Source organism: Carassius auratus, chromosome 42 (genome assembly GCF_003368295.1).
Source record: "Carassius auratus strain Wakin chromosome 42, ASM336829v1, whole genome shotgun sequence".
Classification (NCBI taxonomy): Eukaryota; Metazoa; Chordata; class Actinopteri; order Cypriniformes; family Cyprinidae; genus Carassius; species Carassius auratus.
In genome coordinates, this window is record NC_039284.1 from 8,632,963 (window position 1) to 8,648,414 (window position 15,452).

The 15,452-nt window shown below is 37.7% G+C and overlaps 1 protein-coding gene across 7 annotated transcripts in view; it reads right to left on the reverse strand.

Annotated features, from left to right (window-relative positions):
- LOC113060544 (echinoderm microtubule-associated protein-like 5) overlaps positions 1 to 15,382 on the reverse strand; it is an 81,707-nt gene extending 66,325 nt beyond the window's left edge. For 3 of the 7 annotated variants that reach the window (XM_026229543.1, XM_026229541.1, XM_026229540.1), the window contains exon 1: positions 14,492 to 15,376. In XM_026229543.1, coding sequence (XP_026085328.1) covers positions 14,492 to 14,688 — 197 coding nt within the window. In that variant the 5' untranslated portion in view covers positions 14,689 to 15,376. Of the gene's footprint in view, positions 1 to 14,491 lie in introns of all 7 variants that reach the window. The other 4 variants (XM_026229545.1, XM_026229544.1, XM_026229542.1 and 1 more) reach the window with 2 other exon arrangements.
- Positions 15,383 to 15,452: the final 70 nt, after the last annotated feature.

A 15,452-nucleotide genomic window follows, 5' to 3' on the forward strand; every position in this document is an offset into this window, starting at 1 on the left:
TGAATAATCACTTTTATTACATTTCACGTTCAACAACACTTGCAGATATTCGACAGTTAACTGTAAAATAATATAGAGCAAACATGCCCATTTCATCAATTATTAACTCTTTAAATGAATATGTCAATAAGAAGTCGCAGCTTATACGCCAGCTGAGAAACTGTCATTTAGACGAATGCGAATGAACAGCTATCCATTACAGATATCTGCAATGACTAGCTAAAGCAAGCAGCAAATCATGGTTTCACAAGTGTTTCTAACTTTATTATGTCCCCAATCAATTGGCTACAAAATGGCTGAAATGTATTCATTAAATTCCAAGTGTCTTCATTGCTTTTCTTCACGGTACAAGGTATCAAATATATGTTTTGCCACATAAACATAATGGCTACTGCAGGGGCGATTCTAGGGTCAGAGCTTTAGGGGTGCTGAGCACCCAATGAGCCCCACTGCCACCACCCACCCTCTTTTCACACAAAAACAAAAAAATATATCTATTGAAAAATAACTTTATCATTTTAACATTGATTCAACTAACTCCAAAATCCAGATTTAAATTCTTTTTAACCTTTTCAGAACAACAGCTTAATTGTGAGAGTTCAAACAGAAAGTTCCCGGTAACAAACACAAAACTTTCTTCACTCAGCTGGTTTTCCTGACTGTTAACTACATGTGCCTCCTTTTGTATCAATAGTCATCAGATTGGTTAGATTCTCATCTTCTGTAAATTATGTTTACATGACTCCCGATTGTTAAAATGAGTATCAAATTAATGATAGACTTTAACAACCGAGATACACGTACGCACTACACAGGTAGTCAGTTTATTTGTCGCGCTACTATTTTTGTTTCACGCTTTCTATCAGTTAATAAACAGAACTGCATGCGTCTTGTGGAAGAACATTGTAACCGGCGCTACTTCTCGTCACCCGGGTCCTGTGCTCCTCCACAGCGGCGGCGACCCGCTGGACTAAAATAGTCCGAAAATAAACACTCATTATAGGTGTACCATTGTGATTCAGGATACTGACTCCAGTACTCACCGATGTGGTTTCGGAATCGGAACAACTCTAGGTAAAACGAAAAAACTTGGAGTATTTCTTACTCCAAGTTTTAGGGGCGCTGAGCTCGTTTTTTTAAAAAGGGGCTAGCCTCGCCCATGGGCTACTGGCTGTTCAAATGTTCTGTCTCTACTCCCTGCTTCAATGTGAAATATAAAAACACAGAAAAGAAACTACACTCATTAAATCAATTCATAAAGTCTGTGAAAAGACAAAACATTTCAGTTCAGCTTGGAGATTCAGTCAATCAACAAAGCAGAAAAGGTCAACTGTCATAGAAGAAGAAGCCTAAGATATTTTTATTAGGGCAAATACTCAAATAAAAGAGATTTTACAGACTTCAGTCAAAGGAGTGGAAGCAGTGTTTAATTTGACACAACTAGACAGTGAGCTAGAAGTGCAGTCCACTCAATATGCCACACTGTTGTGGACGTGGATGTCAATTGTTCAGTTGGAAAAACATCTCAAAACAGAAATATTGAACTTGCATCACCCAAAGACTCATTTTTGTTTGTGTCAAACAACTTGACCCTGCTGAAACGCTGCCTGAAGTTTCGATCAGTTTTACTTTCTGTCTTCTAGTCAGCTGTGTTTTCATTTGATCTTGACTGCAGGTCTGAGACAGCAAGCTGAGTTTTTATTGTTAACTAAAACTAAAGCTACTAAAAAATCTTTTTGTTATTAAAATAACGCTGAAATAAGATAACATATAAATATTACATATATATATTTTTTTAAGTTGCCTTGGCTTATTGTTTATACATTTAGTTAATGCACTATAATGACTAACTGTAAATTAAATTAAAGGGTTAGTTCACCCGATAAAGAAAATGTGTCCATCTTCTACTCACCCTCGAAGCATCATATGTGTGTGACATTCCTCTTTCAGAATAATCCAGTCGGAGTTATACTAAAAATTCGCTTTGCTTTTCCAAGTCTTTCAATTGGGGTAAGCGAGTGTGTGTCCCTCACACGGCTCCAGGGGGTGAGTAAAGGCCCCCTGTAGTGAATCCATGCATTTTTCTAAGAGAAATATCTAGATTTCAAACGTAATAAACATATTTTGTTTCTCACTTCTGCTGACTGTTGGGAACCGGAAGACATGAAGGCAAATTTTCATTTACCCTTTAAGTTAAATTAAAATCAACACTGACAATATAAAAAAATAAAGTTGTTTCGAAATATTCATAAGAAATTAATATTATATAAATAATAGTTAAATAAGAACTGGGAGGCAAGAAAGGTATATCACATGTGGGTTGATTATGTCACATTCGTGCCGCCTGCATACACACACACAAGTGCGCGCACACACACACACACACACACACACACACACTTTGGATGGTGTCCAAATCAGGTCAGAGCAGCACCTGCAGTCACATTGCCTGTCCTTGTTGTGGATAACCAGGAAGGAAAGGATTAACACATTTCTAAAAGTCAGTATTTCTCTTGCATGCCTTGGCTTCTACAGAGCAAGCTAAATCTTGACAACCAATGACACCTCATGCTCAGCACCTGTCTGCAAAAAACCCCCAAATGTCCAGGAGTGCCAGACACATACAGGTGTCACAACTGCAAATGCTGTTGGTTGAAGCTATTTGTGTTATACATATTAAATGTGAAAAATGTTAAGTCACCTTGGTTGGGTCATATGACTGGACTGATTTAATCTCTGTAGTGTGTCTTTAGTGTCTCTTAGTGTTTACTAATGCAACCAAATTTTGTCCTGCTATAAAAAGTTAAAAGATATGAGACAGATCGCATGTACATGTGCATTTGCTTCCCAGCGTTTTCCTGCCGGATAACCCCCCCGGGCTTTTACAAATGTTCAATTCCACTTGACGGTAGTCTGAAGATGGCAGAGGAAGTTTTTGCAGTCACGCTCCGTTATTTCAAAAGAGACTATTATGAACTGAACTCATTTTTCATGTAAAGCAGGCTTTAAAAATAGCATAATGTTTCTATAATTATTCGGGTCAATGAGATAATTATTGATCAATGAAATTCCAGCTTCTTTAAAATGACTAGTAAATATAAACTTGCAGAAAAATCTTTGTTTTAAACATGTTTAATAGCTGCACTTAAGTTTAGCATTAAGTAAATTTACCGCATATTATGGGATATGGAATATTAATATATTTATAACATCTTTGAAGTTAAATGTTGCCTATTTTAAAAAAAGCTACAAATTAAGTTTATGCAGTTAGAGACCTGAACTTTCCATTTTTATAAGAAACAATATAATATCTGTACTATATTATATTATACTATTAAACACTTTCACTAAAAGAATGTCGGTCATAAGTACACCACAGATAGCAGTATGAGTAGCGGTATGCATTGCATCACAGAAAAAATTTAAACTTTAAATAAATCTAAATAAAAAAACAGCTGTGTGAAATTGCAATAATATATTTTTTTTTTAATCAGCCTGAAAAATGTAAAATTTATGTTTAATATTATTTATCATGTTATACAATATTACTAATAATAAGTTTAAAAGCTCTCACATGCCATAAAGACCCCAGGTGTATCAGTAGCCTAATAAAAGCTTTTACTTTTTACATGGAGTGAGCGGCCTAATGGGGGCCGTCCTATTGAGATCTCATGGTCAGATGAATACTACTCGCTTAATATTTGTAACCCCCATTATTGGACAGTTTCACCCATGTTTTAAATCATGTCTGAATGCAAAAAAATAAACCTACAATGTTTGCGTTTATATTGCTGCATTCACACCACTAGGTTTCCATATGCACCCGAGATGACTGCCATATCGCATAGTGCAACATTAACCAAAAATGACAAGTGTGCAACTTTAATAAACAGCAAATTATATTGCACGTCTAAAGAACTTTTCTAAGAATAAAATCTAGATTATAACCTTAAAGGGGATAGACAGACACTGAAATGATCTCACCGAAACCCTCCTGCAATAGATCATGGGTTAACAGGCACAGGAGGGGACGCCTCTCCTGGTCTCAAGACGCTTATATCCACTCACCGAGAGGACATTTACACTGCCATGTGCTGGTGTGTGTTTGTATGTCAGGCTGTTTGTAGATGTGTCAGATAAGCCGCTTTGGGATAATGAATGAGAGGGTGTTTGTAGAGTTCACTGGAACTGCTGTAGAGAGGGTGGGGATTCCCTGCCAGAGGGGCGGTCCAATGCTGGGAAGAGGGAAGCCTTGCTGATCACTGTGAAACCAGTAGGACCCAGCATTAGCGTCACTCTAATGGACTCAAACACGCATGGATGCATCTTGTCAACATACACGTAGCATGATTATTATGCCCAGGCATACTGTAAGAGTGGCCTCGTCCTGATATGCACACAAACTCACACAATAACAGGACACGAATTTGACATTTATGAGATCTATATAAAAATCTGGCTTTATAGCAAGCATTTGTTTTAGACTTTTATACATCTATACACAAACACACACACACACACACTATTATTCAAAAGTTTGGGATCAGTAAGATTTTTAATATTTTTGAAAGAAGACTCTGCTGCTTACTAAAGGCTGCTGTTATTTGAACAAAATTAAGTTGAATACTTATTATTATTTCAATATATTTTTTAAATATAATTTATTCATGTGATGGCAAAGCTGAATGTTCAGCATCATTACCCCAGTGATTACCTCACATGATCTGTCAGAAATCCTTCCAATATACTGATTTGGGATTCAAAAAGCATTTGTTATTATTAATGTTGAAAAAGGTGTGCTTGATTTAATGCATCCTTTTATGAAAGAGTGATTAAACAATTGGTTAAATATTTTTAAAAATATATAAAAATATATACAGTCTTGTTCAAAATAATAGCAGTACAATGTGACTAACCAGAATAATCAAGGTTTTTAGTATATTTTTTATTGCTACGTGGCAAACAAGTTACCAGTAGGTTCAGTAGATTGTCAGAAAACAAATGAGACCCAGCATTCATGATATGCACGCTCTTAAGGCTGTGCAATTGGGCAATTAGTTGAATTAGTTGAAAGGTGTGTGTTCAAAAAAATAGCAGTGTGGCATTCAATCACTGAGGTCATCAATTTTGTGAAGAAACAGGTGTGAATCAGGTGGCCCCTATTTAAGGATGAAGCCAACACTTGTTGAACATGCATTTGAAAGCTGAGGAAAATGGGTCGTTCAAGACATTGTTCAGAAGAACAGCGTACTTTGATTAAAAAGTTGATTAGAGAGGGGAAAACCTCTAAAGAGGTGCAAAAAATGATAGGCTGTTCAGCTAAAATGATCTCCAATGCCTTAAAATGGAGAGCAAAACCAGAGAGATGTGGAAGAAAACGGAAGACAACCATCAAAATGGATAGAAGAATAACCAGAATGGCAAAGGCTCAGCCAATGATCACCTCCAGGATGATCAAAGACAGTCTGGAGTTACCTGTAAGTACTGTGACAGTTAGAAGACGTCTGTGTGAAGCTAATCTATTTTCAAGAATCCCCCGCAAAGTCCCTCTGTTAAAAAAAAGGCATGTGCAGAAGAGGTTACAATTTGCCAAAGAACACATCAACTGGCCTAAAGAGAAATGGAGGAACATTTTGTGGACTGATGAGAGTAAAATTGTTCTTTTTGGGTCCAAGGGCCACAGGCAGTTTGTGAGACGACCCCCAAACTCTGAATTCAAGCCACAGTACACAGTGAAGACCGTGAAGCATGGAGGTGCAAGCATCATGATATGGGCATGTTTCTCCTACTATGGTGTTGGGCCTATTTATCGCATACCAGGGATCATGGATCAGTTTGCATATGTTAAAATACTTGAATAGGTCATGTTGCCCTATGCTGAAGAGGACATGCCCTTGAAATGGTTGTTTCAACAAGACAATGACCCAAAACACACTAGTAAACGGGCAAAGTCTTGGATCCAAACCAACAAAATTAATGTTATGGAGTGGCCAGCCCAATCTCCAGACCTTAATCCAATTGAGAACTTGTGGGGTGATATCAAAAATGCTGTTTCTGAAGCAAAACCAAGAAATGTGAATGAATTGTGGAATGTTGTTTAAGAATCATGGAGTGGAATAACAGCTGAGAGGTGCCACAAGTTGGTTGACTCCATGCCACACAGATGTCAAGCAGTTTTAAAAAACTGTGGTCATACAACTAAATATTAGTTCAGTGATTCACAGGATTGCTAAATCCCAGAAAAAAATAATGTTTGTACAAAATAGTTTTGAGTTTGTACAGTCAAAGGTAGACACTGCTATTTTTTTGAACACACCCCTTTCAACTAATTGCCCAATTGCACAGCCTTAAGAGCGTGCATATCATGAATGCTGGGTCTTGTTTGTTTTCTGACAATCTACTGAACCTACTGGTAACTTGTTTGCCACGTAGCAATAAAAAATATACTAAAAACCTTGATTATTCTGGTTAGTCACATTGTACTGCTATTATTTTGAACAAGACTGTATATATATATATATATATATAATTCAAAATTTTTCATTAGAAAAATTTAAATAAACAAATAATCATATATTATTATTTTTTTTTTGCCCAAATATTCAAAAATAACATTACTGAAAAATACCCATTCATATCTCTGTACCAATGTTTTTTGGGAATTGATTGGATTAAAAAATGCTGGCATCACATGCTAGAAAAGACCCAGGTGGTTGAGGGCAGGAGCTAAAAGTAAGAGATCTTCTCAATGTCAGTCGCTAAAAAAAGTCAATAAAGAGGCAGATCAAATAATTTTATTTCAATATATTAAATAAAGTATTGAAAAGACAAGCATTTTTTTTTTCTTTGGAATTCACCGAGACCAGAAACATGCACTGAGAAATGTCCATGTTTAATTAAAGACAAACAAGTTATTTTTGTCTGTTAAAGCTTTTGATCTTCATTCATTAAAATCGCAAGCTTAAAAACTTGTAGTATTGATTTTACAAAAATGAGAATTCATCCCGGTGTTAAAATGTGCTAAAACAAGTGACAAAAGCACCAATATTTGACTGATTCCATCCCCACTCAAGAAACTCTCACAACTGTCTGACAGTATTTCAGTGGGCAGTGATTTCTGTCTCCAGAGGAGGTTTTACTCTATAAGCACACAAAGCAATAGTTCAATCACGTTAGGTGGAGAGCTGCCAAGGCCTTTGACAAAAAGTTAACAAGCCGAGTGTGCCCATAGGGACTTATATAGAAGGAATAAAACCCCTACATTTAATCTTGGTGGCAACTGAAGCTTCAGTTTTAGCACACACACACACACACACACACACACACTGGGAGCACAGTCTAACCCAATCCCTTGACTGGCATTCATGCATTGTGTGCACATGATCCGTGCTAAAACTGACAACCCAGACCTTTAACATACAGTGCTGCACACACACATTCAAACAGTCAGACTCATTGATACTATTAGAGTAAGAGCATCAGGAGGCAGCGCAGATTAAAGATTACATTAGAAATGAGTGCATGTGAGTGCACATGGCTTACAGATGGACTGTAGCATGAGAGAGAGAGAGAGAGCTTCCATCTGATTAGATCACGTGGATTAAACGAAACACACTCATTCGTGAATGCTGGCATCCCACCAAGCGCCACGCAAATGTTACTGAAGTCACCTAATCCTCATGTTATTAAAAAAGAGCCTCTTTCATGGTACTCAGCCTCCCAAATATCTCCCACGAAACACAATATTCCAGTTACAGGGACATGCACGCAAACATTTGCAACAGAGAAATCTTCTTAAAATACATTGAGTAGATTCCAGTTGCATGAAAGACAGGCGGATGGGTTCAATGCTGCAGGTCACTCGTGGTCATTCGATGCCAGACATGTCCAATCTTTATCCGCTCCCTTTTAATTATCTTGAACACCTGTAGTAAACGATTAGACGTCTGAGGGCATACAGCCTCAGGAGTGTGACCAGCATGCACCTGTCTGTGGCACTCATGAATGCTCACATGCAGACATTTCTGGACCCAAAAACACAAGTCTTCATGTACTGTATATCAAACGTGGTTGCACCAAGATATCAAAATGTGCTATTTTGAAATCTAAGCTATACATATTTTAAACCACATTAGGTTAGCCTCTTAAACTCTGCAGACCCGGTACCGGGTCCGAAAATAGCATGTCACATGTTTGTGTCTCATTTGCATATCCTTCCTTATATGGCATTTGCCCAAAAATGGGTTCATTTGAAAGCTTAGAGTGTTTTCTTTACAAAGAATACCATTAATTGGGGTTTTATGATACATAAAGTAGTCAAATTAAGCTAAGAAATATATTTCCCCCCCCCATAAATTTCCATCTAACGATTGCGAATACGTTTTCGTAAGAATGTGTATTTAAAATATTTTTCACAAAACAGTCAAGTCATATATCACAAGAAAGCTCTCATTCTCAGGAATCTGATGATGTAGATCATTTTATTGTGTGACAATCACAGATCGAATGATCTTCAACAGAATCGCGATGTAAAATTTCTCACCTTATTATTTATACATTTTGCACCGCTTCAGTCAGCCGCAAACAGCCACGCATACCTATATACTCGATATAATCTTTTAGATTAGAATCTCTTCTTTCCAACAAGACCATTTTTACGTTTCTGCGTGCTTCCATTGCTGAGATATAAAGCGTTCTGTACAAGTGCGCAATAGAGGTCCAAAGCCCTGTGAGCGCTGACCAGACCTCTAACTCATATGATGCGCTCTAAAGCCTTTTTCCTGCTATACAGATCTGATCTCTTTGTGAAGCGCTATTAGTCCAAATAGCTGTCACTCAAAAGCCGTTTGAACCAGTCAGAGGTGCGAATAGCCGCAACAGGGGGGTCACTTACTGCCCCGTCCTGTTTCCGTCCGGTGACGTCACAGAACCGCTGACCGATGGGAGATTGAGTGTTTGGCTGCTTCTAAACAAAGACCACGCGAGGGGGAAACTACACGCGGAAGAATCTCCGGATTAACAATGAATAATATTCATAATACAAGTTATGGAGGACCACCGTCGCCGTGGAGAGGTCAGGACGCGCATCTGGTAAGCGTATACGCGTGATACTTGCTTTTATACATTTCATTCTTTATTTTGAAGCCTCGAAGCTCCGCTAGCCATAAGCTTATCTGTTTATTTTCATAATTTTCATATTTGACCGCATTTCAGTGAATATACAGTAAACAGTACAGTATACTGGGTGGATGAACATAAATTAGTTTGTTGACGCTCCGAAGTTCGCGTTGAAGCTTCGGGGACGCGGATTTATCGCTGGTTTTGAATAATAACAAACAGACACGCTATAAATATGAAATATCATACATGCTTGAGACAGGCAAAGTCTCTCAATCTTTACATGATGCAGAATAGACATAAATGAAATGATATTAAGCTGGAAATTGTGGATTCTATTTAAGACTGTGACAGACCAGATATTTTAATAATTCTATGCATGTCGCTATTGCCTAATATGATTTCAGAAAACATACACACAAAAAAGCACATTGTATTGAGATGGTTCATCATATGTGAAACAACATAAATAATACTATTTGTCACAAACAGCAGCTTTTTATGTAACTTCTGAGTGTTTTCTGTAAAATAATATACAGATATCACATTATTCCATACTGCAAGTGTGCAAAAGATGACTTCATACTTATTTAGACTAAAATTTTGTACAAAAATGGTATTATTCCTTCCTTCAGTTGGAATAGAATAACTTTTGCATAGATTAAGATAGAAAGAAATTTCTTTTTTCCTCTATTAGCTGACATGTGCTAGAAAAACATGAAATTGGTCTAAAGTTACTAGGCCCTTCATTGCCTGAGCTATACTATTTCAAACTTCAGTTTACACAAATAAAATAAAAAAGCGCCTTGTTTTTTCCCCTATTTATTATAACACAGACAGCATATATTGTCATTTTTATCAATTTCAACAGTGTTTTATGTAATTTCAAAGGGTTTCCTTTAAAATGATACCAAACTTTGTCATCTCACACTTTTGAATGTGAATAGGGAAGCATTCAAAATTAGGAAGGAAAATGAAAAACGGAAATCCCCAAAATAGCATTTGTGCTTAAGAGGTTTAAAGGAACAGTACAACATTTCAATTTTGCAACAACTTACAGAAATGTGATTTCAAATTCATGAGGAACACAAAAGGAGATTTACAGATTTAAAGTTTACAGAATGTGCTGGATGCTCTTTTTCTGTGCAATGGAAGTGAATGGCGAATGGACAAAAAGGGCCGATAACAGTCTCTTTGAATTGGTCAGCATGCTTTTTGTGCTGCATTAAAATACTTTTGTATAATTTGATAGAGTTGCAAAGTAGGGTGGGTGATATGACCAAACAGATTAATTTATTATTTCACGATAACACTATGTCAAAATACATTAGGCTGCTGTTACTTTAAGACCTAATGCATGCATCCAATATTTTGACAGACATCTGATTTCTTCCTAACTGTTTAAAATTCACTTAACTGAGATAACATGTTTACATGAATATTTGCAAAGACGGGCACTTTGACAGAATTTTTGTGTATATGAACATTCAAGTGCAAAAGGGAGCTGAATTCAATATTGCATGCTGTCTACGAGTCAGCTTGAGTTCAGAAAATTATGACTTTTTTGGGATCATCACACTTAAAGGTAAAGTTTAAATGTGTCTAAATTTTTATATATGCTTGTTTCAGTCCAAAGTTCAATATTTTATGCCTTATGCTGGCACTTACCTGAGGGAGTGTAATGTAATGTAATGTTTACAAAGAACGGGGACATATATCAGCAGTTCTCTGCAAAGCACAGTATGATCACACAGCTCGCTTAATGGAGTTGATACAGACCAACTCACAGTGTGATATAAACAGCATCACGTCTGCTAGGTATGAGAGGGTCTCTCATTCTCTCTCTCTCTCACACACACACACACACACACACACAAGCTGCTGATCGTCATCTGTAGCTCAGCTCTGGGCTCCATCATCCACCTCCCACCGAGCTTTCTACTCAAGGGCAAATAACAGAGGATACAAACCAACTCCACCATCAACTACCAATCCGGTGTCAACAACAACTCAGAGCAGCCAATACAAGAAATATCTGTCAGTGATCTGGAGTAAACAAAGTACAGTGGGTAAAGAAAAGAATCACCCCCTTTAAAATAATCACATCTTTTTGGTTTGCAGCCTGAAATGAAGACGGACAAAGTTTTTGTTTTATCCAGCTGTATTTACTCAGTGCACATATAACATCCAAGTGAATATATAACACCAACATGTCAGAAAAAAATGCAAAAAATAAAATAAAATAAAAAATACCCCTAGGAAAAAAGATCAACTCTTTGTGTCAGTATTTTTTTTTTTTACCACCTTTTGCTTTAATGGAGACATAACATGGCAATTTTGGCCAATCTCATGTTAATGTTGAGTACCTAGATAGTAGTATTGCATCTTTCATGTTTCAAAAGAGTCTTTATTATTTCATTATAAAAGAAAGATACAGCTTTACGATTCTCTCCAAAAACAGTCAAGCTCCTGGAGGCATGCCGTGGGTGGAGCTAAAGAGTTACAAGCACTTATGCTCCAATTGTCATAGATTTTCAACAGGGTTTGAGTCTAGGCTCTGACTAGGCCATGCAAGAATATTCACCTTTTTCTCCTTCCACCACTGTATGCTGTGTGCTTCGGGTAGGGGTGTAACAATTTTCAAACTGAACCGAAAAACCGCAATACACCACCCAGGATAGATGCCGCAGTCCATCCCTGAAAGTGCACGCGTGCCTGTGTGTGTGTGTGTTGTGTGTGTTGTGTGTGTGTGCACTCATCACCATCATTTTATAAAAAGTCTTAGCTTTGTCCTAATGTTATCTCTAATGCACCTGTTACCCTGTTGCAATTGCATTTCATGATGTATCAGAAGAATACACGAAAGGTTGTAAGATTTTTTTTTTTCTAGAAAGACACTTTAAGTGGATAAATGTATGTGGGATCAATACAATGTGGACCAGGAGACTATAAGGAGCAGATAAAGATTTTCAATTTCATGAAATATCACTTATGGCATCTTAATATTTCGAAACCTGTGCTGATAACTTAATAATAGGGCACTGCTGGCATATGGATCTGATATGCAAGAAATAGCATATAATAGCCCTCCCAGAAAGTCAAGCAGTGGGTCACATTCTGATACTGAAGTAACCAGAGATGGATGGGTCCCTATGAGACATCTGACACACAAATGCACACCGGGCACATACTGGGAGGTAGTAATGTATGTAAATGGACACAAATTTAATGTCTGAACCAGTTTTTTAAGACTGAAATCACTTCAACTTGCACAGAATTTTCCATAATTACAAATAATAGCACATGCACATTGATGTGTTCACCAAAACCTTCACACAGCCACACAAATGCAAGGTAACCAAGGTCAGTTTCTCTGTCACCTAATTAATAATAGAGAATTGAGGCAGATGACTGGCGGTGAGGCAGAACACCACCCCCTCCAGCTCTCACTGACACACCACACAACATGCAACACATACAAATAGACACACACACACACATATATATATACACCATCTCCTGTATAGGATGCCATAACCTTGATGATCATGTGACTGTATTATAATACCTTCACCTTCAGCTAAAAGCACATTTACATGCATATGATTACAGCTTTCTCTAAATAACCGAATTACTATTAAGGTTAAACACAGATAAACCTTGGATGATCATCAAATGTAATTTAAAGGACATCAGAATCATGACCTCAGATAGAGGTCATTTCATGACAAGTAACTGTTAAAGCTATTGGGATATATTATATTAGCTAATGATTTAAAGGTAAACAGGTTTTGTAATGCAGTAAGATATGGAGCTACACTTTGTCTCAATAAATATTTCAAGATAAAATAAGAGAATAGTGAGAATTAGACAAACTACACTGAAAAACTCAATGAAATGCAGTTCCTCAAATGCACAAAATTCCATCAAAATGCCTGTCTTGGTGAATATTAACATAAACACAGTTATGTTTAGTGAACATAAACAGTTTGGAAATAAATCAGACCTTGGTCAATATATTGGACCTATGCATTAGGCCTAGGTCTTAAAGTGACAGCAGCCGAATATATCTTGACATTTAATGTTATTATATACATAATGTTATTATATATAATGTATATTATATACAGTTATTACATTTACAGTAATTAAATTATCTTAAATAATAATTTCCAATAAGCAGTTGTGTTGTACCGAATATGAATTTGTAAAGTATGAATTTGTACATTTTCACTTGTAATATATATATATACATACATATATATATATATATATATATAATAGGTTTTTGTATAACATAAAATCGTACAAAATTGTCACCTAGTAACAAATGTTTTCCCTGAGATCAGAATAAAAGAATGGGAAAGTACAGAGTAAAAGCTGACTGGAAATGCATAGATGAGTGGAGCGGAGTGATAAAGCTGGTACTGTTCTGCTGTCTATCCTAAAGATTATTGCACACTAGTGAGAGAAAGCACCTCTGAAACACGTAGAGGAAAGGCTCCAGTGCTGTTATACTAAATATTGTCACTCTTGGAACCACGGTTCAACTCCATTTCAGGTCGTGTTCGTGTTAACACACCCTCTTCTGTACAGCCGCTCAGTATACTTGAGGCATGTGTATGTTTGAGGGAGAATTCAACAGTGTATTCGAAGTAGGCCTATCGAGAAAAGTCCATCTATTTTCAGCAGTGTTGCGAAGAATGAAGCCCAGCTCACACAGAAGTCACTTTCGAAACAAACAGATTTCTGGTGCGAAAATTTTCGTTCGCGTGGATTGTGACCACACCTTTACAAACAGCCGATCACTTTGCGATTTGTGAAGGATTTATAAGTGGCTGATCACAAAGGCAAAGGCACGCGTTTTGCAGTGAAAAAAAGAACAAGACGGAGAGCGAAGGGATGCTAGAGTAAGCAGAGTTGAGCTATTTCAAAGTTGAGCTACTTTTAACTTGCACCGAGACGCATATGTACATGAACGATTAAAAGATAGCATTGGCACAATGCAAGAAGAACGCGTCCAGTCCGGTAAGCTGCTCGGCTGAGGCGCTGTCCAGCGCGCGAGCCTCGTGAAGGTGATCGCGTGACGGAGATCACCTTCAGCTTCAGCTTCAGCTTCAGCACCCTGGCGTGCTGGACAGCGCCTCACTGAGCAACTTCCACTTCCATCTCTCTACACTTTCTTACGATTAAATATACAGCAACGTCTTACATAAGAAGTAGCATGACACTGGCTTGAATGCACAAGCACCACCGAGTTCACTGCTACTAAGTTGGCATGCATTTGATAATAATAATAATAATAATGATAGCCTAATAATAATAATAATGTATGGATCTCCTTAAAAAAAAACATCCACGTGAATGTGCCTACCTGATTATGTCATCGTTATGTCCCAAATAAAATTTCTGCTTGTGTTCCCGTGTGTTGTACACAACTCCGACGCCGGCGACGAAGTACACGATCTCCTTGGCGGCGGTGTAGTACAGGTTGTTGCGGCACTGGTGTCCACGGTAGCCGTAGACCCACTCGAGTCGTAGATGACAGTTCGGAGCTGTTCTGTCAGCCATGTTCGGTCGTGTTTTGCTTCGAAGCGAACGGCTGGTGCTTCTTCATTCACCAAAGCGACGAGTCGTCACATTCAGTGCCGTTTACCCGCTCAGTCCGCGGTCAGCGCAGCTTCGTCCGGCCGAAGACAAACCGATCGGCGACATATTTCAGTTCAAGTGAAGTGCACAACTTTAGGCGGTTTGCATAATGTTAGGGAAAAGCTTAGTTTTGTTCAGACGATGTAAATCTGCTTGTAGTCTGGCTTGTACTACTTGTGACACGTGCGAGGCACGAAGCGGCTCCCTCTTCCTCTGATCGGACGGGTGGCTTTGCTCTAGTGACATGTCAAAACCGGAGAACATGGATCTTTCGCAGTAGTCAACTGAGAAGGGCCAATCAATAAGCGAAGGTAGTGATTGACAGAAAGGTTGGCCAATCAGGTCGAGAGGAAGAGTTGAATGAAAATGTGTGGACCAATGGCGAGCAGGAGGAGGAAGGAGTAAGATGTCTGTGCTCTATATGGTCTGCTCATTTAGCTTGAACGGCAGTCTAATGGCTTTTGTCGTAGGCCTACTACAGTCCACTAGTTTAACTCTGTGAGGTCTGAGCTGTTTCTGTCCTTTAGAAAAATAGCTTACAAAAATGCTTCTATTAAACCAAGAAAACTGCACTAGATAATTATATACTATAGGTGTTTAATAAATATAAATATAAATATAATAAATCAGTCTTTTTTTTTTACCACTCAGGTGTTAATTTAGTATCATTTATCTACTATTACGGT